General features: G+C 49.1%; 1 protein-coding gene across 3 annotated transcripts; it reads left to right on the top strand.

The window, feature by feature from the left end:
- Positions 1 to 2954: 2954 nt before the first annotated feature.
- Positions 2955 to 23845, top strand: LOC103167486 (cell surface glycoprotein CD200 receptor 2-like). Of its 3 annotated transcripts, none has more exons than XM_039913525.1 (7): positions 2955 to 3177; positions 10211 to 10318; positions 14293 to 14601; positions 15760 to 16005; positions 16482 to 16590; positions 17063 to 17108; positions 23365 to 23845. In XM_039913525.1, exons 1-7 carry the CDS (start codon positions 3099 to 3101, stop codon positions 23440 to 23442), a joined length of 975 nt encoding a protein of 324 aa, XP_039769459.1. In that variant the 5' UTR covers positions 2955 to 3098; the 3' UTR covers positions 23443 to 23845. The 3 variants fall into 3 exon arrangements, with proteins under 3 accessions (XP_039769459.1, XP_039769458.1, XP_028931573.1); XM_039913524.1 differs by lacking the exon at positions 23365 to 23845 and adding an exon at positions 17504 to 18954 and having other exon boundaries at positions 10214 to 10318; XM_029075740.2 differs by lacking the exon at positions 23365 to 23845 and adding an exon at positions 17504 to 18954.
- Positions 23846 to 24303: the final 458 nt, after the last annotated feature.

The raw sequence follows: 24303 nt of genomic DNA, 5'->3' as shown, positions 1-24303 counted from the left end.
TTGGTCCTGTTTGCCTCCCTTTCTGTCGGGCCCTAAAGCCTGACAGTTCTTTCTCCACATTACCTTATGGAGCCATCCCTTCCTCTTGCGTGTTGCCTCTCAAATGGATTCCTGTTACCTCGTCCCTTGTCTGCCCCCGCCCCGCACACTCTCTCTCTCCTGATCCTCCTCCTTGGTGAGGTGCTGTCCAACTCTATCCCCTGAGAACTCTGGGGGGAGCAACAAAGATTTTCCCTAAGAATGATCTTTGTGCTAAATGTTTCTCCAGGTATCTGTCCTATACGATCGGGCCTTTGTTTCATAGATGGTCTCAGCAGTTTCCCCTACTGCTGGAGCTTGGGCTCAAGCACAGGCTGCGCCCTTGAGAGACTCAATGCTCTGCTTCCTTATCCACAGACATCCTCCTACCCACCCAATGCCAGGTTGGGTAACGGGCTCTCATGTCTGCATTGTGAACGAGCCAGGAAGTGAACCATTTGGGCAGGAAGCTAGGGGTGTCTTTCTGACAGAAGGGTGAGGTGAGGGTTGAGCTGACATTTGGGGTTTGCAGATGTAGCCGCTGGCCAAGAAGACTGAAGCGCCAGCAGCGCTCGCTTCCCCATCTCTGGCCCGTGGCCCGGCACGCCACCTGCCTCTGCTTTGGATTCTGCCTCTTGGGGTCCTATCCTGCTTGAGGCCTCTGCTCGAAGACAGCAACCTCCATCCTCCATTTCCCAATTGCTCTCGGTCAGACTGGCTGCCTGCTGCTACTGCAGCCTCCCAGCCAACCACTGTTCTGCTACACTGCCCGAGGTTTAAATGTTCATCGCCTCCCCAGTGCCACAGATGGGAGTGGTTAGGGTGTCAGCCTTGGTCATCCATTTCCCTGGCAAGTATCAAGGAAGGTGGGATGTGACAAGCAATTCTTCAGTGTGGGTCCCGCGGTACCCTTACAAGGGTTCAGTCCACTGCTCCACCGTGGCAAACTGAAATTGATAGTGTTGTGTAGGTGACCCCGATGGAATTGCTATCAGAGCCAGGAGGGACAGCTTAGTTATACCCAGGGGTTACAGCAGGTTTGCAGATGGGCCTGAAATCCTAGGCCAGGTGCCCCATGGAGAAAAGTTCAGAGCACCAACAATGTCTATCCTGGGGCAGACTGGGTCTGTTCAGCCCAGCATTCTTTCTTCTCCGGCATTGGCACCAGGACCCTTGGGTATTGGTGGGATGGCTGCCTTCCTGGAGACCCTCCTCCCACGTGGTCCTTAGTAGTGTAGTCAACACCTCCATCTTTCCCCTCAAAGTGTCCCATCTTGGACCTCTCAACCAGGCATTTCCAACCCATTCCTGAACCTGCCGATCTTGTCACTGCCTACCTTCCTGGGATGAAGATTCCATATGGCCTTCATACGCTGGGCCAAGGAGGACTGTTTCTTCTTGCTTGTTTTGAATCTACTCCATCTTTTTGGTTGCCTGGCTTAAGGTTGTTGTTTTTTGGAGGGAGGGGTGTTCAGTGGCACCCATTCTGCCTGTGCCTCTAAAGTGCTGTTTTCTCAAAGAATACTTGCTGTGTAGCTCGCTCCTTTCAACTCCTTCCAAACCCAGGTCCACATTTTTCATAGTTCCCTTTTTTAAAATTAATTACCCTTATGATAGTTGTTCCTCCTTCTCCTTTCTTCAGTGAACTACTTCACCCTTTTTCCCTTCTATTCTGTGCCTTCCTGCTCCCCACCATGCTACTCTGGCTAGCAAAAGTATGGCCCAGTGGAAGAGCTTGGAGCCAGGAGTCACGGGTCCTGTTCTCAGCTTTGACCCTGGCCTGCTGTCTGACCTTGGGCAAGTCACTTAAGCTGACTGCACCTCAGTTACTTCATCTGTCAATAGGGATGATGATAGTTGTCTCCCTTCCTCGAAAAGCTATTTTGAGATTAAAATGAAGTGATTGATGCAAAAACACTTTGAAAAAATTAAAGTGTGAGCAAAAAGCAAAGTATTAAAATTTCTGCTTCTTCTGTCTGCATCCCGAGCATTGACCACAACTCTGAAATATGGACTGGTATATAAGGAGTACTTCCTATGTGAGGTGCACTGTATTAAGCACTTGGGAGAGAAGAATACAGCCGAGGTGGTAGACATGATTCCTGTCCACAAGGCACACACAATCAGCCTGGGTGGGGGGAGATGGAGACAGGAGGAGGGAGCCAGCCTTGGGCTATTAGGAATGGGATGTTTTGGATGGACTGTGAGGAAATTGCACTGTGTTACCTAAACAGGGCGTCTGGTCAGCCCCATCCTGAATTCCTGACAAGTTGGGGGCTGGGAGCCGGAAAAGGGAATTGGCAGCTTCTCCAGGGATTTCCCCCCCACACCCACCCCCTGATGCTCTTGGGTCTCTGCTGAAGGCCCTTTGACCCCAGGGTGGTGAGGGGCAGACCGTGCTCCCCAAATCATTCATTTCCCCTTACTGGCAGCAGTGAAAGTGGTCGCAGCGCTCCAGGCCCTGAGGCTTGTGTAGGCAGTGTAGGAAACGCAGGTTTGCGGGAATGCAAATTCCAATTTATCTCTCCCTAGGCAGATCAGGCAAAGCTTTCAGAATGTTTGGTTACTTCGATTTTCCCGCCAGGCTGACTTAAAGACGTTTGCAAGGAGTCAGTAAGTATCCCGACTTCAAACTTAACCCAAACCTGACACATCTGTGTGATCTCTGCCTTGTTCAGGGCCCACAGCAGGGTTTCTCTATGCTCATGAGACCTGGGAGGAGAACCAATGAGCGGAAAGCAAAAACCTAGTCAACCTGCTTCCTCAGGCTTCGCCTCAGCCCTTCAGACAGGAAACCTGTTTCAGTGGCGGCTTGGCTCGCGGAGAGGAACCTCTCCCGACCCAAGTGGCTAATCAGCCAGAAGCAGCTAGAGCAAGGGAAGGGGCCCCGGGTGGGGGCGGGGAGCAGGAGGGCAGGATCCAGCAGCCTCTGATGGCCTGGAACAGAGCGGTCCAGCTCCGAGCTCCGTGGGTGGGCGAGGGAGGGAAGGGGAGAGAACAACAACTCCTGGCCACAGCGACCGCCCGGGCTCCCACTGGCCAGATTGAAGGGAGACAGTGAAGCGCAGAAGAGCCTGGAGATGAGCAGCTTGGGGAAGCCACCGGCCCCAGGGCTGCAGGCAATCATGGCTCTCCTGTTTGCTGCCGCCACCGCCTCCGGTAAGGGTGAGAGGTCATCGACAGAACTGATGGGGGAGGTAGGCGTGGCACAGGGCTCTGCTCCCAGCTGTTTTCCTTGTGACTTTCACCTTCCTTACAGAACTGAGCTGCTTCTTTAGGGTGAACGCTGATGGACCTTCTAGGCTGTCAGTGTGTCCTGGTCCAACCCAGCTGAGTGGTTGGAGCAGATGCTCTGCCATCAGTTGTCCCCAGCTAGCATTCTGCACTCTGCCAGTTGAAAAAGGTTCCTGGTATATGGTCTCTATTTTATGTAGACTATTAGAGTTATCACCTCCCAGGTCTGTCTTTGTATTGCTTGCAGAACCAATGCTGAGGAGGAGGCACCAGAACCCAAAGGTCTTCCGGACCCCTGAGAGCTCAGCGTTTCTGAGGGCTGGGAGGGCTGGCAGCCAGAAGGGTGGGTCGCACTTTCCCTTGGAAGGGCTAGAGGGGGTTGCTCTGGGAAAGGAGAGGAGCAGTCTCTAGGGGTTTCCAGGCTTTGATCTAGGCAAGGGGGAGGGACTGCAAAAAGCCAAGTGGGCCATGGCATTTAGTGGACTGCCCGCTGTGGGGAGACTGGCTGTCTGCAGTCCTGCTGAAGAAAGGGTGTGGCTTTCCATCCTCGCCAGCTCGGTCAGGTCAGGGTTCCCTCCAGCTGAGAGGGCCCTGGGGATAAGCTGGCACCTCGCAGATCAGTCAGTGGGATTTACTGAGCACACACTGTGTATGGAGTGCCATTCTAAATATGTGGGAGAGAAGCAGCATGACCTGATAGGAAGAGCCTGGGCCTGGGAGTGAGAGGACCTGGGTTCTAATCCCAGCTTTGCTACTTGCCTGCTATGTGAGCTTGGGAAAATCACTCAATTTATCTGTGTCTCTGTTCCCTCATCTGCAAAATGGGGGATTCAATACGTGTTCTTCCTCAGACTTAGAATGTGAACCCTGTTTGGGACAGGAACTGTGTCTGACCTGAATACCTTGTATCTACGCCAGTGCAAGACACACAGTATGTGCTTAACGAATACCGCAGTTATTATTACTGCAGTACAGCAGAGCTGATAAATACATTTCCTACCCACAAGCAGTTTATAGTCTAGAGGGGGAGACAGATATTAAAATTAAATATGGACATAGACATTAGTGCTGTGGGACTGAAGGTGGGGTGAATATCAAGTGCTTAAAGGGTACAGAGCAAAATGCAAATCCCTCAAGCTCAGGCTCCAGAGACTCTGGCTAGGAAAGCAAAGCTAGCAGGATGCTTCAGTGGGTTGAGGGGCCCCTGTAGGTCTCAGGTGCCACTAAGGTCTGGGCTCGAGGTCCCCTCACACTGCCTCAGCCCCATTGAATGACCAACACCCCCCACCCCAGTTGCTTAGTCGGCTCTCTGTTCTGGGCTTCCAGTGGCACGATTTTGAATGTTTACCAAGTGTTTCCCATGAACTGCCATTCTGAGGGTCATCTGCAGCCTTGAAGAAGAGAAGAAGCATGGCTCAGTGGAAAGAGCAAGGGCTTGGGAGTCAGAGGATGTGGGTTCTAATCCTGGCTCTGCCACTTGTCTGCTGTGCGACCTTGGGCAAGCCACTTAACTTCTCTGTGCCTCAGTTCCCTCATCTATAAAATGGGGATTAAGATTGTGAACCTCAGGTAGGACAATCTGAGTACCTTGTATCTACCCCTGCACTTAGAACAGTGCTCAGCACGTAGAAAACACTCAACAAATACCATCATTATTATTTGTTTAGACTGTGAGCCCTTCATTGGGCAGGGATTGTCTCTATCTGTTGCTGAATTGTACATTCCAAGTGCTTAGTACAGTGTTCTGTACATAGTAAGCGCTCAGTAAATACTTTTGAATGTACTCTGCTATGTTGGGAGAGTTAGGTGGAAGAGAGGGTTTGGGAGGGAAGAAGAGAAATTGAGTTTTTGACAGCTTGAGTTTGAAATGCTGGTTGGGCATCTGTGAAGAGATGTTCTGGAGGCAGGAGAAGGTGTGAGATTTCAGAGAAGGAAAGAGTTTGGGGCTGGCGAGGTAGATTTAGGAGTCATCTCTGATTCGGTGGTGGTTGAAGCTGAGGGAGTGGAGGAACTCTCAGAGGCTCCTTCTTTGGACTCTCAGTCTTTTGGCTTTTCAAGACCTAGAGTGGGAAGGCGTGCCCCTTTCCCTGCCTGACTGAGCCTGGCTGAACTGAGCCTCTGCTCCAACTCCAATATGGAGTCACATCACAGAACCACTGTGACAGATAGATACAGAGGTAGAGAGAGCCCTGGGTGGCCACCAGAGATCAAGAGTGTCATTCCTGGCTCAGCCACCTAATGACTTTCCTGCCTCTTCTTGGAGTCTCTGTCTGCTTGGTTTTTCTGTCTCTTGTGTCTTTCCTCGGTTTCTTTATCTTGGCTTGGTGTCTCTGTCTCTGCTTGATAATAATAATAATAATGTTGGTATTTGTTAAACACTTACTATGTGCAGACCACTGTTCTAAGCGCTGGGGGAGATACAGGGTAATCAGGTTGTCCCACGTGAGGTTTCCCCATTTTACAGATGAGGTAACTGAGGCACAGAGAAGTTAAGTGACTTGCCCACAGTCACACAGCTGACAAGTGACAGAGCCTGGAATCGAACCCATGACCTCTGACTCCGAAGCCCAGACTCTTTCCACTGAGCCATGCTGCTTCCCCTGTGTCAGTAGATTGGTGGAGAAGATGATTATGTTAAACTATACAAACTTGGCAAGCTGTTAGAGGGGCTCCTACAGACAGTCTGGAAGTAGGCCGTGCATCCTGTATGGTTGATCATGTGACTCTGGGCACAGAGTCCATTTTCCAAGAGAACTTCTAAGGGACTGGGCATGTTAATAGAATTAATCAGTAGAATTAAAGGACCAGGGGGCATGGTTCATTTGAAATGAAGTTTTGCTTAAATTGACTAGAAATATGGTGCCTTTGGGCAGGGCTTGGGTGAAAGGGGCGGCTAATAGGGGGCAAGGTCAGAGCAGGCAAAGGATGGGCAAGAGAGAAAAGGAGAAGAAGAAAGTGGTCAAAGGGAAGGGAAATGAGGATCTAGAAGGCAGGAAAGGCACAGACGTTTTCTTGGGCTGGATTTCAGAGCACATAATCCGGTAAAAATGACTCATTTATCATTTCAATGAGGAAATGAAACCCCGAGTTTTTCCACCATCCATTTTTCTAGGATGTAAAGATTTCTAAACTGTGGATGGGGCCTGTGAATTGATGGCATTCGGCTTGCCTGAAATAACTTCTCATCTAGTTGACTTGTTCTTATTCTTTCATCTGTTTGGAAACCTAGTGTCTCTGTCACATTAGGTCAAGGAAACTGAAAAGTCAGCTGGTGATCCCCTTCAAGGAATCACATCTTTAACTTGGTAGGAGTGTTCTCACAGCACCTAATGAAGTCCTGCACTCCCAGGAGAGAGAGGGCCTCCACAAATAATAAGGCTACTGCTGCTGAGAGGAAGCTTTTGACCCATGACCTGGGGGACAGAAGGAATCGGGAACAAGAATATTTTTAGGATCTTTTCCCTGGATGAATCCATGGATGAGCAATCCATGCTGGGCTCCTAGAGGAACAGTCAGGGATGGAAAGGGGAGAGTCAGGGGTGTTGGATGGCCTGTGTTGGGTTACTGCAGGACAGTCAGAAATGGAGAGTGTTGGATGGCTAGTGCTGGGTCACTGGAAGGAGAGTCAGAGATGGAGAAGGAAGAGTTAGGGGTAGTGGATGGTCTGGGCAAGGTCACAAGGGGGAGGGTCAGGGATGGAGAAGGAGAGAATTAGAGGTGATGGATGACCCATCCCTAACCACGAGGAGGGTGTCCAGTAGGGCAGCCAGCACATGACTTCTCCAAGAGCCCTGGTGTCTCTGTCAGAGACAAGTCTCGGGCTGGGGGATCTTTTGACCCGGCCCAGTATTGGCATTCCTTCTGGTCTCAGATCTTATGTTTTAATTTTAAATGTCTTCAAAGCTTTCCATAGACTTCAAACACACAAAAAGTGTTGAAAAAGATTAATGTCATAAAGGTTTTTATATCTGTAAGCACAAAAGTCAAAAACACTCAGTAATTATTTCCATAGCTGCCCTATTTCAATCAGACTGCACATGCATGCACAGCATGCACATACTGAACATTAAACTCAGGGATAGAAAATACACCAAATGCACTGTTAGTGTATTGTGACTGACAAAATGTTTGTCTGGTCTCCATAGTTGCAATTTTCTGGGTTTGTGTGTTTGAAATCTCAAAGTATAACATTAATGGGATGAGATTAAAAATGTCTATCATGATCTTCGAGTCCTTAAGAGGAGGAAGGGCTGATACAAATGAGATATTACTTGCATCTTGCACAATATATTGTCTTTTTGTAAAGTTATTTGCTGCCAAATATTGATATTTATAATTTATAAGCCAGGTTTCCCATGGTGCATGAGCAACAGGTTAGCGCAGTATCATTCTCTTTGGAAGGACGACAGAAGAAGCTGAGCCAGGCAGAGAGGGGTTATAAGGGAGTGAGGAGAGAGAATTCAGGACTGGAAAAATCCAGTAGAATGTGGCACTTTAGAAATCTAAGAGAACATGGCTGTATTTATTCTGTGCCACCTTCCTTTTAGCCTTCCTTACAGCCGGGAGGAAAGCGAAGGAGGCGTGGTCACATCAGGAAACGTTCCTCAGCAGGGGTTTGAAAGGGTTTGAATGAAAATGATCTGATAATGAAGCCGACATGACTCAGACAGCCTGGTAGATTCTACTCCGATTATAGTGCAGGCGGTGAGCCTGGGCCAGGACCAGGGAGGGAGTAGAGGATGTTGGGAGGACAGTGGGGAAGGAGAGAGGGAGGGAACCAACCAGAACAGGCCCCACAGGCCTGAAAACTGTCTAGCCTTCTTCCCTACTCTCCAAGTCTCTCCCCCGCCTAACCCAGCCGTGGCCACCCATCTGCTGCCTGGGAAGCAGCGGGACTTCAGCGTAGCCCAGTGGGGTCCCAGCAACGCTGTTTCTAGATGCGGTGCTCACTCCATGGCCCTGGGACAGGAAACGTGCCCAACTGTTTTCCTAGGTACAGGGTGAAGAGATTGTCCCGCACTGGCTTGCGCAAACACACACGCGTGCGTACACAGATGCACACACACCCTAGTGAAGACCTCAGAGCCAGTGGAAGGAAGCATCAACATACCCCTGATTCTGGCTCCCATCCCCCTCTCCTTTCAGAGTGCCTCCTCCCTCTGCCGTGCTCAAGGACCCGTTTTTTCGGCCCGGGTCACCGAATATGAATGAGGCGTAAGCTGAATAATAATTTCCGAGAACCATTTTTGCAGGCACTCAAGTGCTCCAAATATGGAAGTCTGTACCTTGTGGCTTTGCAGAGTCATGCCTGGCCAAGGCCTTGGTGTGGGTGGGTGGGGGGTATGTGTGTGTGTTTGTGTGTGTGTGCCGGCTGGTGGGTGAGATGAGGATTCTGGAAGGAAGCGCTTTATGCTTCAAATGAAAAAGGGGATTTCTCACTAATAGAATCAGAGAGCTATCATGAGATACATTACCGCTCATTTCCTTTGCTGATGATCCCGTTTTATTAAGATCTCCCCAAGGTTCTTTCACTCAGGAGAAAGTTGTCATCTCAGAGTAACATGTTTTTAATGTGGCAAATAAAAAGGCCTGACATTTCTAAATCTCTATGAACTACAGAAGAAGCAGCGTGGCCCAGTGGATAGAGTACAAGCCTGGGTGGCAGAAAGACCTGCGTTCTAATTTTGACTCTGCCGCTTGTCTGCCATGTGACCTTGGGCAAGTCACTTCACATCTTTTTGCCTCAGTTCCCTCATCTGTAAAATGGGGATTAAGACTGTGAACCTCATATGGAACAAAGATGGAGTCCAGCTTGATCAGCTTGTTATCTGTCCCAGAGCATAGTACAGTGCCTGGCACATAGTGAACACTTAACAAAATGTCATAAAAAGGTGGTGGGGGAGGGGGGCGGTATTTGTTAGCCTTGATTTTGTGACAAGCACTAGCCTAAGTGTGCGTAGTTGCAATACAATCAGTCCCTTTCCCACATGGGTCACTCAGTTAGTCAATCTGACTGACTGACATGGGTCTGATGGAATAAAAGAAAGGGAAAACAGCTATTTAATCCCCATTTTACAGAAGAGGAAACTGGCAGAAAAGTGAGGGGAGCTAGGATTTGAACGCAGATTTCCAGGCTTCAGTTTTGTACTCTTTAACACCAGGCTGCCCTGCATTCCTTGCTGGGGCTTTGCTGGGCATGAAAAGGGGGAAAAGAGGGACAAGAAGAGGCCTAGGCCAGTTTTGGAAGGGCAATCTGCTCCCCTGGTTCAAGGGATCTGCCTGTCTGCCGTTCTACCTCCAGACCATCCAGTTTGGGACAAGCCCGGTATGTGACCATGGGCAAGTTGAGGAAGACCTAAGACTAATGTAGGAATCCTAAGGAATTAGTCCCAGTCCTCCATCCCGAATGGATGAGAGGAACCGTTCTAATTTCTCATGCAGAGGTTTGTGGGTGTTTCACCCCCCCAACCTGCCTCCAGACTGTAGGCTCTTTGTGGGCAGGGAACATATCTGTGTATTGTTGCATCGTACTCTCCCAAGCACTTAGTACAATGTTCTGCACACCATAAGCGCTCAATAAATGCGCCTGGTTGAATTTCACCCTTGATGATTACACTGTAAGCAGATGGGGCTGTTCCAAGAGTGAAGTAGGTAGGTCATGATTATTTGAATACAGAAGTCAGTGTGAGAAGTAGCGTAGTCTAGTGGGTAGATCATGGGGTCTGGAAGTCAGAGGTTCTAATCCCTGCTCCACCACTTGTCTGCTGTGTGATCTCGGGCCAGTCACTTAACTTCTCTGTGCCTCAGTTCCCTCATTTGTAAAATGAGGATTAAAAGTAGGAGCTCCATGTGGGACATGGCCTGTGTCCACCCTGATTGGCCTTAGTACAGTGCCTAGTTCATAGCAAGCACTTAACAAATGCCATTAAAAAAAAGATCCACTGCTATTTTTCCACAGCAGACCTGAAAGTTTCATCAAATTCCTCTGGGCCTTCACTTCTGGAACAGACCCACCCAACCCTCATCCTGGACCAGGAAGCTCAAGCTTGCAGCAACTTCAACAAAGGTAGTGTTGGCTGGGAAGAAGCAGTCAGGTGGGGCAGTGGGTTGGTTGGGCCACTGGGGATAGTGCAGCTGGGCTGGGGCCTGGTGCTGCAGTCAGGAAGACTTCCTGGGCAGGTGATGCTGGGGCCAACCAGCAGGTGGATCCCCACATTGACCATGACCACTCCGGGCCCAGCAAGGCTCCCATAGTGCAGGAATGGATCTTCTTTTCCTCACGTGAAAAGGGGGAGGGCTTCCTGGTTGTTATTGGTTTTGTGGTTCTGAACCTCTCTGTTCCTGCACAGTGAGTTTCTTTTTTGATTGGTTGACACCCAGAGATTACAGGCCCTTGGACAGGCAATGTGGCTTGGGACCAGCCTCCTAGCCCTGCCGCATTGGTGGGACAACATCCTGTTGGGCCAAGACACGCCTGGGTACCCAGAAGGACTCTCTTGTGCGCAACAGGTCTCTTGTTCCACCCCCCTCACAACTGAGCCCTCCCACCCCAGGCTGCCCTGTGCCCTTTGACTGCCAGAGGTGGAATTCTGCCTGCCCACTCAGCTGGTGAGCCCGGGCCCTGGCCTGCTCAGCCCCTGCGAGATGTAGTCAGCTAGCCGATGGGCCAGCAGCCAACAGAGGGGCTAGCTGGAGTCCTTGCTTTGGGAGGGGAAGGCAGTGGGGTATGGAGTGTGTGTGTGAGTGGCCCGTTGCCGGGGGAAGTGGCTTTCATCAAGGTGGTGCGCCTGTCGGCTGAGCAAGGGCTTGGCTTGCATAGATTGAGTGAAGACTAGTGGGGTAGAACTTGCTTGTCTCACATAGACCTGTTTCTGAGGTGCCCCTGGTGAGCGGTGGATGCTGTGGGCCCCAGATGGATGATTTCTGTCAGTCCCATGACAGTCAGTCAGTCGGTTGTATTTATTGAGTGCTTACTGTATGCAGAGACTGTACTAAGTGCTTGGGAGAGTACAATATAGCATTAAACAGACTCATTCCCAGCCTACAATGAGCTTACAGTCTGGAGGTTGGGGGAGACATATACTAACATAAATAAATTAATTACAGATATGTACTTAAGTGCTGAGAGGCTGGGAAAGGGGGATAAATAAAGGGAGCAAGTCTGGCTGTTGCAGAAAGGAGTGAGAGAAGAGGAAAGGAGGGCTTAGTCAGGGAAGGCCTCTTAGAGAAAATGTGCCTTTAAAAAAGCTTTGGTCGGGGGGAGAGTTATTGTCTGATGGATACGAGGAGGGAGTGTGTTCCAGTGAGTCACAGTCAATTGTATTTATTGAGCACTTACTGTGTGCAGAGCACTGTACAAAGCACTTGAGATAGTACAATACAAGAATAAACTGACACAGTCCATGCCCACCATGAGCTTATAGTCTAGAGAGGGAGACAGACATTAATTTAAATAAATAAATTACAGATATATACATAAGCACTGTGGGGCTAGGAGAAGGGGGTGAATAAAGGGAGCAAGTCACAGTGATGCAGAAGAGGGAGAGGGAGAAGAGGAAAGGAGGATTTAATCAGGGAAGGTCTGGAGATGTAACTTCAGTATGGCTTTGAAGTGGGGAAGAGTAACTGTCTGTCGTACTGGAGGAGGAAGGGCATTCCAGGCCAGAGGCAGGATGTGGGTGAGAAGTCGGCAATGAGTTAGGAAAGTTTGAGGTACAGTGAGAAGGTTAGCATTAGAGGAGCGAAGTGTGTGGGCTGGGTCGTAGCTGGAGAGGTGAGGTAGAAAGGGGCAAGGTGATTGGATGTCCTCCTGTCACCTCAAATATAACATGTCAAAAACAGAACTTTTTATCTTCCCACCTAAACCCTGTCCTCCCCTGATTTTCCCATCACTGTAGATGGCACTACCATCCTTCCTGTCTCACAAACCCGTAACCTTGGTGTTAACCTTAACTCCTCCCTCTCTCATTCAACCCTCATATTCAATCCAATCTGTTGGTTCGACCTTCATAACATCGCTAAAATTCACCCTTTTCTCTCCATCCAAACTGCTACCACATTAATCCAATCATTTAACCTACCCCGACTTGGTTACTGTTGTCAGCCTTCTTGCTGACCTCCCAACCTCCTGTCTCTCCTCATTTCAGGCCATACTGCACTCTGCTGCCCGGATCATTTTTCTACAGAAATGTTCAGGCCAAGTTTCCCCACTCTTCAAGAAACTCCAGTGGTTGCCCCTCCACCTCTGCATCAAACAGAAACTCATCATTGTGTTTAAAGAACTCATTCACTTTTCCCCCTCCTACCTCACCTTTCTACTCTCTTACTACAACCCAGCCCACACACTTTCCTTCTCTAATGCCAATCTTCTCACTCTGTACTTCGATCTTGTCTATCTCACAGCTGACCTATCGCCTACATCTTGCCTCTGGTCTGCCGTGTCCTCCCTCCTCATATCTGACAGACAGTGACTCTCCCCCCCTTCAAAGTCATTTTGAAGGCTCCACCCTCGACATCTGCGCTTCCATCAGGGCTTCCATCTCCCCTCCTCCATGCGGAGTCGATTCAGCAGAATGTTTCTGCAGGCCCCAGCAGTAGGAGCCCGGGGAACCAGCTGCTCCCAGAGGACTGACAGGAATCATCCATCTGGGGCCCACAGATGACTTTCCTATCACTGAAGACAGGACCACCATCCTTCCTGTCTCACAAGCCCATAACCTTGCATTAATCTTGACTCCTTTCTCTCATTCAACCCACATATTCAATCCATCACTAAATCCTGTTGGTTTGAACTTCACAACACTCCTAAAATGTACCTAAATGTTTCTCTCCATCCAAACTACTACCATGTTAATCCAATCACTTATTCTTTCCCAACTTGGTTACCATATCAGTCTAATTGCTCACCTCCCAGCCTTCTGTCTCTCCCCACTCCAGTCCATACTTCACTCTGCTGCCTGGATCATTTTTCTACAAAAATGTTCAGGCCATGTTTCCTCTCTCCTCAAGAACCTCCAGGGGATGCCCATCCACCTCTACATCAAAAAGAAGCTCTTCGCCATTAGCTTTAGTCATTCAATCAATCATATTTATTGAATGCTTACTGTGTGCAGTACTCTGGACACAGCACTTGAGAGAGTACAATATAACAGATAGACACATTCCCTGCCTTCAGTGAGCTTATAGTCTAAGAGGTTAGGGGAGAGAGACATTAATATAAAGATATGTACATGATGCTTTGGGGTTGGGAGGGGGCAATGAATAAAAGGAGCAACTCAGGGCAATGCAGAAGGGGGTGGGAGAAGAGGAAAGGATGGTTTAGTTAGGGAAGGCCTTTTGGTCTCCCTGCCCCACAGCACTTAACTATATATGTATTTATCTACAATTCTATTTATTTATATTGATACCTGTTTACTTGTATTGATGTCTGTCTCGCCCCACCTCTAGACTGTGAGCCTGTTGTGGGCAAGGGTTGTCTCCCTTTATTGCTGCATTGTACTTTCCAAGCTCTTAGTACAGTGCTGTGCACCCAGTAATCACTCAATAAACACGAATGAATGAATGAATGAATGAATGAATGAATGAATGAATGGAGATGTGCCTTCAACAGGACTTTGAAGTGGGGGAGAGTCATTGTCTGTCGGATGTGAGGAGGAAAGGCGTTCCAGTCAGTCAGTCAGTTGTATTTACTGAGCACTTACTGTGTGCAGAGCAATGTATTAGATACTTGGGATAGTACAATACAAGAATGAAGAGGGCTACAAGTTGTAAGCCCTAAAAGGGTTTCAGTTCCACTCTTCCTGGCTCTTACTCTGCTATGGCATGGAGGGTTCTGGGAAACTGGGAAATGGATGGGCCAGGATTTGTTCCATTGGAGACCCATCCAACATGGGGACCGTGGTGCTGCCAGGCGGGAAGCTGACAGGGGCCGTGGGAAGATCAGCTGCAGGATATGCTGTCCTGGCAGAACATTGGACAGGACTTTGAGGACAGTGGTGATCCCATGCAATGAGTTTTTCAGTTCTCCTGTTCTGTGTCCAGGTTGCACGTTGGTAGAGGCAGCTGTGGGTTCCAAGGCAACTCTTTCCTGTGGTGTCGTCCCATTGGAGAATCTCATTATGATCTCATGGACCATCTGCAGCCGGACTGCTAACTGGACCATGGCTTACAGGAATGATACAGCCCATATTACCACACCTCCTGATGTGAGATTGGCCTGGGGACCGAGACCTGATCGGAATCCAGTCCTGCAGATCAACCCCGTGACAATCACAGATGACAGCTTTTATCGCTGTGATATTGCAACAAGTGAGGGGAATTTTGGATGCGGATTTTGCCTGAGCGTGCTGGGTAAGGAAGAGGTTCTTTCAGGGATGGTAGATCCAGGACAGCCTTGGAAATTGAACCCTCCCAGGGTTCCACTTGGTGTTGGGAGGGTCCACATGCGGGTGACCTGAAGAACAGGACCCCTGGAACCCTGTGGCTCTTCCTATGTCCTCTATAATGGCCTGGATTTTGGTCCTGATCTCTCCCTTTTGCCCCTGTCATTGTCTCCCCCAGGGTGTGGGCTCTGAACTAAGGACCAATGAGTCTTCCCATCCACATTGGTCTGTTTATTTTGGAGATGACAGAATGATAGTTCACTGTCCCCTCACTGCCTAGGCCTGGAGCTGCAACAGATGAAATCAGCACAGAGGAACAAGAGTGTTCCAGTTTCCCCTGAAAGTCCCTCAGGGGGCATCAGGCCCCACATTGAGAACCATCAGTTCCCTGCTCCAGCAGGGTCTCATTATCAGGCACACAGCACAAAGCAGTGACTGATCATCCCTTGGGGAGGAGACGAAGGCCAAGCACCCAATTTGTTTTTAGGATATTTGGTTCTTCCAGGAAAGAAGGGATTCATTTCCTCTTCCCCCATCCCTCATGTTGACCCATTCACTGTCTTCCTATTTCTGCCCTTCCTTGGACAGTTTTGGATTTTGCAACCCGTGGGCCATCACTATTGCTGGTTTGAGGTCTCAATGTCCAGGTCCTTGGGACTGCAGGTCTGATGGAGGGAAGAAAGGGCCCAGGGGACCACAAGATTGAGTGGACCACCAGGTGGGACCAGGGGATGGAGAGGCAGATGGTGATGCCCAGGTGTTTCCAGGTGTAGATGTCGAGGAGAGAAGAATATTTTGTCCTGGTTCAGGGAGCATGACTTAAGAGGAGGGAATACAGTTTAGTATGGGAGATTGGGGAGAAAATACCAGCAAACATTTGTAACCTTTGAGAACTGGGCCTGAGGGTCAGCGAGAGGAGTGATGGTCCCTTGTTGTGGGACAGTGAACCTGCCATTTGTGTGTCCCCAAGGGCATGGGTTGTGGGTTGGCAATGAAGGTCTAGGGCCACCCCCTGCCCACCCCACAGAGCTGGGCTCCCTGGTGCTGAGAACAAGATGAGGCTCGTAACCTGTTGCCCCAGAGCAGTGAACTGTGCTGCTGGCCTCACTCTCTTCCTCCTCTGCAGTTCCTCCTGTGGTCTCGCTGGTTGTGGCGAAGGATAACCGGGCTGTGTGCGAGGCCTCTGTGGGGAAGCCGGCAGCCCAGATTTCCTGGGTCCCACCGGGGGAGCACAACACTTCCAGCAGGACCCATCACAATGGGACAGTGACGGTGGTTAGTACCTACTGGGGAAACAGCAACCTGTCTGACCTTGTCTGCTTGGTGGGTCACGTGACCGGGAACAGGAACCTGTCCATGCACGGGATTTCAGGTAATGGCTCTTCTCTTGGAGAATGGTTCTGGGGCAGGGCAGAGCATGGGGTGGCCGGACAGGGACCCAGCAGCTCTTCACTGTGCATTTTGTCAAACCAGGATCAGTAAGGAAACTACAAGGAGGGGGAATGATGTGGGGGAACTGAACTACCCACTGCTTTCTGGAGATACTGGAGCTGGGGCTCCACTTCTGCAAGCAGTGGGGCCATTGTCAGGGGTTGGGGGAGTGGCCTGAGGAGGGTCCCAGAGGTGGGGGGTGGGGATCTTCAGTGAGTTCAGCACAGGGGTGAGGTCTCCCTTTCCAACACAGATCCTCTTGTCCCTTCTGCTGTGGTCTGCAAAGCTGGGTCTCCATTGCGAGTCACCACTAGTTCCACCTCAGGCACCGGCAAATAGGACAGTGCAGACTTCAGAGACATAAATTAACTCTCCTGGCCAAAATGTCTTGTAAACTTGGAGGCATCCTTGAACCAGGTCCTGGACCTTCTCAACTGCTGCCGCTGTTCTTGACCTTCTCTGGGATCTTGGGAATTTTGGCTATCGTGGGAGCTATTCAGTTTTGGAAGCTCAAAAGCAACCCCAGGTAATTATTGATTGGTTAAATGATTTGTAAATGTATTCATTCCCCCTAAATTGAGCAGTGGGCTCTCTGCAAGTCAATTTACAGTCAGAAGGAGCATACTGAGTTTCCTGGACTGGAAATGCTAGTGATTAAGGAGAATACTGAGGTACCAAAGAGAAGCGGTGTGGCCTAGTCGAAAGAGCACTGGCCTAGGAGTCAGATACTGCATTCCAATCCCAGTTCTGTCACATACTGCTGTGTGACCATGGACCAATCACTTAAGTTCTCTGTTCTTGTTACCTCTTGTGTAAAGTGGGGATTGAGACTGTAAGCCCTAGGTGGGACAGGCACTGTGTCCAACCCATTACCTTGTACGTGCCCCATCACTTAGTTATGTTCCTATAATATAGTATATGATTACATACAAATGCTATAAGAACACACTGGGAAAGATTAATTCATTCACTTCTTGCTGGTTCTACCATTTTTTCAGAGTATCAAAATCCAGGAATCCTGGCGACACACTAAGGGCTGATGAGGTAAGATAAGAAGAATCTTTTAGGATTTTACATTTCAGCCCCTGCACCTGATGTTTGGCCTAGGATCCTGTTCCCTGGGGTCTTGAGAGCAGTGGTTGAAGCTAACAACCTCTGGCCATGTCACTTCTGGCTATGTGTGCAGCCAAGCTTTAGTTAGACTGAGCATGAGATCAGCCACATCCCATTGTCACCCTCGCCGGGCCCCTCAGCCATGAGTTAGCATTACCAGCACTTCCCCTTGATGACCTAGAGCCTCCAATCCCTCCCATGATGTTCCTGGTGGGAGAAAGAGGGCAGAGACCCCTGATGGAAGTTTTGACAATGGGAGGTGGGGACTAGTAGTGTGATTTCCTGTTTTGCGTGCTGCTGCTCTGACTCTGATTTCCCTGGAGTAGGATGTTTTGGAACCGTACGCCAGCTACACAGAGAGGAGCAATCCCCTTTACAGCACCAGGACGGAAGTGGCAATTTTACAGTCGTCACAAAGGGATGACTTCCTCATTGGTCTCAGAGTCCTGTAGGCCCTGGCGGAACCAGTGGGACAGACCACGGCTAAATTGAGTGGGAGAACTGAATTCAGGATCCCGCCTGGAGCACCGAAGCTCAGAACGAATTTGGGGTAGCAGAATTCCTCAAATTCTGAGAAGGAGACTTTGTCTCCATGGATTTCCTCTCACATTGTCTCCCCTGGAGTTCTGGGAAAGCTGAGCAGTTCACGGCCGCTTGGCTATTTGGAATGGTGTCCCAGGACCATTCCTTTCGCTTCATTAAGCTTCTTGGGTTGGAATTGATGAATACAGGTTTCTGGAGCATCCCTGGGCCTATTTTGCCCATACTCTGAGAACTGAAGGTGGGACAGAGATTGTGGGGGCTGTGGTATGTGTGGGGGTATTCAGAGGGTCTGTATGATCGTGTTGGGATATTTCTAGAGTGTGTGTGTGTGTGTGTGTGTGTGTGTGTGTGTGTGTGAGAGAGAGAGAAAGAGAGAGATGTATGGCCTGAGGCTCCCACTGCTCGAACACCCTCCTGTATGCTCATGAAATATGGAAGAAACTTTGATGGGGAAAATAAAATCAAGTCAGCAGTAGTCTCCCCATAGTCCTCGCCACAATTATGAATCCATTCATTGGTATTTATTGAGCTCCTTCTGGGTGCAGAACACTGGACTCAGAGCTTTGGGCCGTTCACTAGAGGTTGAAGACATGGTGCCTGCCTTTTGAGGTGCTTAAAATCTAAAATGATCTCTATCTTGGATGGTGAAAGAAAGGGTTAACTTTGAGTTGCCCCAATGGAGGAGGTTCCCCATTTCCAGGGGGACATCTCCCAAGATAAGAGCAGTAAAGAGTACTGTGTGTAAAGTGCTGGGGAGACCTCAAGACAATGCAGAGGGAGATTTGTTGGAACCAACTGGAAATTAATGAAGAACCTCACTGGATTGGAGATGGGACTTACTACTGAGGTACTGAGGTGCTGACCTGGACCGTCACCATAGTAACTGGACACATACAGTGGCAAAGATGCATGTCACCTAGCGAGAGACTAATCTGAATGGTAATGCCAAGCATATGTAACAGGCAGTCACACACTAAGCCTGTGCAGTAGGCTCTGTGAGGAGAGAGGGAAGTGACCAGCATCCCTGAACCCTCTGGGTGGTAGTCCCAGTTGCATGAACTGCGGGTGATGAAATGTGACCCTGGATGTGGGACAGCTGGTCTTTCTCTACAGGGACTTGGTCCTTTTCAGGAACCTTTGGGTTTTTTTTGCAAAGGGTCTTGGGGTTTAGGTGGACTTTGGCAGAGAGGACCGCTCTGTTGGAACCAGGACAATAAACTCAGCTGAATTCACATAAAGGGTGATGCTTGTTGTTGGAGACTTAGAGCCGCTCCAGACCAGGACCCAAGGACCACCGACGTCGCTCGCAGGTCAGGGGCAGAAGGGTGGTGGATGCCCTTGGGGTCCCAGTCAACAGTGTCTAGATCTAGCTGTGCTAGGACTTCAGTGATACCGCTATTGGCAGAGAGTTTCAACTTGTTCTGCAGAGGTGGTCCGCAGGTCGGTGCATGGAGAGGGCTGGCAGTGTCAGCAGGAGTGGCTGGGTCAGATCCCCAGCTTCCTGGAACTTGAATGGGTGATGGAGGTGGTGGCAGGGCAGGGTGCGGGGAGGGACTGGGGGTTGGGAAGGTTGGCTGCACAGCTGTCCAAGTAGGGAAAATCACTACCTCATCCTGCTGGGATCATGGAAGCTGACAGCTGGGCACTAACTGGAGCTGGAACTTGGCACCCTGACCCTGCAGTGGGCACTGCTGACCTTGACGTGGAGACTGCTGACCCTGCCTTGGGCACTGCTGAACCTGCCACGGGCATTGACTGGGACAACTTGCCTGTGGCCAGATGGGTCCTGCAGGTGGGTGTGAGCCAAGGCTCCCTGATGTGATGTTTTCATCTGTTTTGCGCGCAGAGGTTGGGGAGTTTCTAGGTGGCATGTTTCTGTTCATGTCTGCCACAGGATTTATCCACTTCAGTCCAGCATCTAGCCCAGTTGGTCACTTCAGTGGGAAGAAACCCTCAGCTGGGGCTACTGTTTAAACTGAGAGTTTTTGTTTGTCAGGTATTCATTATCACTGGATAGTTTGTCTTTCTCGCGGAATCAATAACAACCCAACAAAATGTTGATCATAAACATTTTTCTTCTACCTCTTATGTCCCTTTACTGGCTTGGCTAACTAGGATTTGAGTCACCCTACATATTTTACTCTTCAAATCTCAAATCCACTCCTTTATAACTATAACTGGAATGACTACTTCTTAATTACTTTGGCCTCCAATATTCTACTCAGAGCAGCTGGGGGCTTAGCAGTATCTGCTGCTCTGAGTGTAGACTGCTCTCATTGTAGATACCACTATCTTCCTTGTCTCACGAGCCCATGATCTTGGCATTGTCCTCCACTCATTTCTCTCATTCAGCCCTCCTATCCAATCTTTCACCAAATCCTCTCCTTTCTATCTTCACAACATTGCTAAAATCTATCCTTTCCTCTCCAACCATACAGCTACTATGCTGATCCAAGCATTTATCCTATGTCACCTTGACAACTGCATCTGCCTCCTTGCTGACCTCCGTGCCTTCTGCCTCTCCCCACTCCAGTCTTTACCCTGCTGCATGAATCATTTTTCTAAAAAAAAAAAAAAATCAGTCCAAATCATCCCACTCCTCAAGAACCTTCAATGGTTGTGCATCCATTTTTGCATCAGATAGAAATTCCTCATCATTGGCTTTAAAGCACTTAATCAGCTTGCCTCCCACTACCTTACCTCATTGATTTCCTCCTACAGCCCAGCCCGCCCACTTCACTCCACTAGCTGCAACTTAGTATCATCTATCTGGCCACCAACCGCTTTCCCACATGTTCCTCTAGCCTGGAACTTCCCCCCCTTCATATACACCAGACCACTACTCTTCTCACCTTCAAAGCCTTATTATGGTCACATCTCCTTCAAGAGGGTTTCTGCCATTTCCCTGTATCCCTTTCCCTTCTGTGACATGTAAACACTTGGATCTGTGACCTTTGGGCATTTGATATTTGCTTCCCCCTCAGCCCCACAGTGTTATGCACATATCTATAAATTATATATTATGAATTCTACATAAGAACATCTGTCTCCCCCTCTAGACTGTAAGATCACTGTGGGCAGGGAACAAGAATGCTAACTATGTTGTATTGTATTCTCTCAAGTGCCTAGTACAGTACAGGCTAAGTACTGGGGTAGATACAAGTTAATCAGATTGGACACAGTCCCAATCCCCTCATGGGGCTCACAGTCTTCATCCCCATTTTACCCCTGAGGTAACTGAGGCACAGAAAAGTTAAGTGAGTTGTCCAGGTCACACAGCAGACAAGTGGTGGAGCCGGGATTAAAACCCAGGTTCTTCTGACTCCCAGGGTCCGGCTCTATCTGTTAAGGAAAGCTGCTTCTCATAAGGGCCTAGTGGATCCCTTATGAGAAGAGAGTGGAGTGAGGAGCAATGTGGTCTAGTGAATAGGCCATGGGCCAGGGAGTCAGAAGGACCTGGGTTCTAATCCCAGCTCCACCAGTTGTCTGCTGAGTGACCTAACCAAATCACTTCACTTCTCTCAGCTCCCTCATCTGTAAAATGGGAATTATGGCTGGGTTGGGAGGGTAGGGAAATGACACCCTTCGCTTCACCCTCTAGGGGGCGCTCATGCAAACCACCAGTAATTAAAACTGAACCCAGGTGTTGGGTGATGATCTGCAGAAGGGCTCAGGCAATTAACTCAGCTCAGTTCACACAAAGGCCGTCTCTTGGCGCTTAGTACAGTGCTCCGCTCAAAGTACGTGCCCAACAAATACGATTGATTGATCGGGTAACGGGGGGAGGATTCGTTAGGTCAGTGAACTCCCCAGCAAGTGGGCCACGAGAAGCCGTGTAACCTAGTGGAAGGAGCCCGGGCTTGGGAGTCAGGGGACCTGGGTTCTAAACCTGGGTCTGTCAATTGTCTGCTGTAAGACGTAGGGCAGGTTGCTTGACTTCTCTGTGCCTCAGTTACCTCCTCTGTAAAATAGGGATTACAACAGTGAGCCCCGCGTAGAAGCTGGATTATGTCCAACCTAATTATCTTGTATCTACCCCAGGGCTTAGTATAGTGCCTGGCATATAGTACTTGCTTAACAAATAACATTTTTTAAAATGGCACTCAATTAATCTGGATATAGAAGCAGCTTTCCTTAACAGATAGATTAATTGATTAATCTGGAGAAGCAGCGTGGCTCAGTGGAAAGAGCATGGGCTTTGGAGTCAGGGCTCATGAGTTCGAATCCCAGCTCTGCCACTTGTCGGCTGTGTGACTGTGGGCAAGTCACTTCACTTCTCTGTGCCTCAGTTCCCTCATCTATAAAATGGGGATTAAGACTGTGAGCCCCACGTGGGACGACCTGATTCCCCTATGTCTACCCCAGCGCTTAGAACAGTGCTCAGCACATAGTAAGCGCTTGACAAATACCAACATTATTATTATTAATCAATTGTATTTCTTGAGCACTTGCAGAGCACTGTACTTAGCACTTGGGAGAGTGCCACACAACAATATAAACGGCACATTCCCTGCCCACAGGGAATTTACAGACAAGAGGGGGAGACAGAAATTAACATAAATAAATGATGGATATATACATAAGTGCCATGAGACTGGGGAGAGGGTGATGAAAAAAGGGAGCAAGTCAGGGTGATGCAGAAGGGAATAGGAAAAGAGGAAATGAGAACTTAGGAAGGCCTCTTAGAGAAGATGTGCCTTCAGTAAGGCTTTGAAGGTAAGGAGAGTAATTGTCTGTTGGAGATGAAAAAGGAGGGCATTCACCTGGAAGTAAGAGTGTCAGAAATAAGAAATAATATAAACACAATAGAAGTTGTGCAGCATCTTTGGGAAGAGAAGGAGGTTTAGGGAAGAAGTTCTTGTCCTGTGGGAGGTTAGAAACTTCACTAACCAACCAACTACTTCACAGCTGCAGGAAAAATCAGCATGTAGAAGCAGTGTAGCCTAGTGGAAAGAGCAGGGGCCTGGTAGTCAGAGGACCTGGCTTCTCATCCTGGTTCTGTCAGTTTCACAGGTGGAACCTTATCTGTATGGTTTGAAGTTCCTTAACTAGCAAGCTTTTCCCAGCAGTCCAACAATCTGCAGCTGAGGCCTGGAGGCAGTCAATTGCATCAATCATTTGTTTTCTTTTGGGCTTCCTTGGAGATAAGGAAAAATCTTTTGGGGGTTGGAGCTATCATTTTTAGAAGTGTAAAAAATGGAATTTGGGGTTTCTGCATAAGTCATTTGTTTGAGGGAAGGCATCTCCCTCAGGCAAATGTTTCATTTGTTTCGGCCAGGTAGGGATCTTACTGTTTAGAAAGCTAGTCCTCAAATGGTTAAGTGTGAGAATGCAGAAGAGTTACTGGGAGACAATGGTCATCGACATAAAAGAAGGGCAGTCCTGTAGTGCATGAGCTTCCCAGGGAGTAGAGTCCATAGCTCTGCTCAGAGAGGCAGCTCATACAGACCGACCTTAGTCACCCCTTCTTTCAGAGGGGTCTTCCTTGGTCAGAACAGCAGCTGTTGGGGTTGGATTTGCATCAGATTGTCAGACTGAACCGAAGGTCTAAGTGTCTATCTGCACTTGAAACAGAGGTGCCTCACTACTGCCTATTCTTTGCAGCACTCCCCGATGGCGACTCATAATTGTCCTCCTTGCGCAGGTCCACCAGCGTCACCTACAGGCTCTACTCAGCAGCAAATGGCCGGGCAGGGCTACAAACGACAAAGGACCCGAATGAAGTCAGGCTGAGCATTTATTTATATCTGCTCCCCCTAACCCGGGCTAGACCCGTCCTGGCCGATGGCAGATGACCCAAGTAGCTGCTGTATGGACAGCTGAAATTGGGAATCGGAAAGCACCAGGGATGGAGGAAACAGTGTAGGGACACTGTAAGGCGAAGCCTCAACTCGTGCTGCGAACCCCACTGAAAATGGGCAGTGGAGGGCTGCAAGCAGACCAGCGTGATGAGCTGGAGTTGGGAAAGGAGCGGCTCTTCTTGAGCAGAAACTCCATAATGATCGAGAGAGAAGAAGGCAAAAAGAAATACAAAGCGAAGAACACACCGTGTCTGTGCACAGCGTGGTTGGGACTGTCGGTCCCTCCTTGGCTTTTTCGTAATAAAAATAATTGTATCTGTTAAAGCGCTTACCGTGTGTTAAGTACTCTACTAAGTGCTGGGGTAGATTGAAGTTGGTCAGGTTGGGCACAGTTCTTGTCCCATATGGGGCTCACAGTCTAAGTAGGAGGAAGAACAGGTATTGAATGCCCATTTTGCAGATGAGGGAACTGAAGCACAGTGAAGTGAAGTAACTTGGCCAAGGTCACACAGCAGAAAGTGGTGGAACTGGGAATAGAACCCAAGTCCCTCTGACTCCAAGACCCGGGTTTTTTCCGATAGGTCACGCTGCTTCCCTTTCAGTCTCACAAACACCTTTAAGTGAATTTTACCTTCAGTGTCATTTTCTCTGAGTATGGAGAACAATTCTAAAAAAACCATCTGCACGCATATCTATTTGATCTCAGCACATTCTGGGGGTCCAGGGCGGGGTTTCTCTGTGCACAAGAGACGTCAGAGGAGAACCAATGAGCGGAAAGTGAA

The sequence above is a fragment of the Ornithorhynchus anatinus genome, chromosome 11, assembly GCF_004115215.2.
Source record: "Ornithorhynchus anatinus isolate Pmale09 chromosome 11, mOrnAna1.pri.v4, whole genome shotgun sequence".
NCBI classification, from domain to species: domain Eukaryota; kingdom Metazoa; phylum Chordata; class Mammalia; order Monotremata; family Ornithorhynchidae; genus Ornithorhynchus; species Ornithorhynchus anatinus.
This window is presented reverse-complemented; position numbering and strand designations above follow the sequence as displayed.

Excerpts from the sequence above, each read along its gene's own strand:
- LOC103167486 (XM_029075740.2), top strand. The coding sequence starts at position 3,099 with ATGAGCAGCTTGGGGAAGCCACCGGCCCCAGGGCTGCAGGCAATCATG. Across the intron at positions 14,602-15,759 it reads ATTTTGCCTGAGCGTGCTGG|TTCCTCCTGTGGTCTCGCTG; the intron begins GTAAGGAAGAGG and ends CCTCCTCTGCAG. Across the intron at positions 16,006-16,481 it reads GTCCATGCACGGGATTTCAG|GTCCTGGACCTTCTCAACTG; the intron begins GTAATGGCTCTT and ends TCCTTGAACCAG.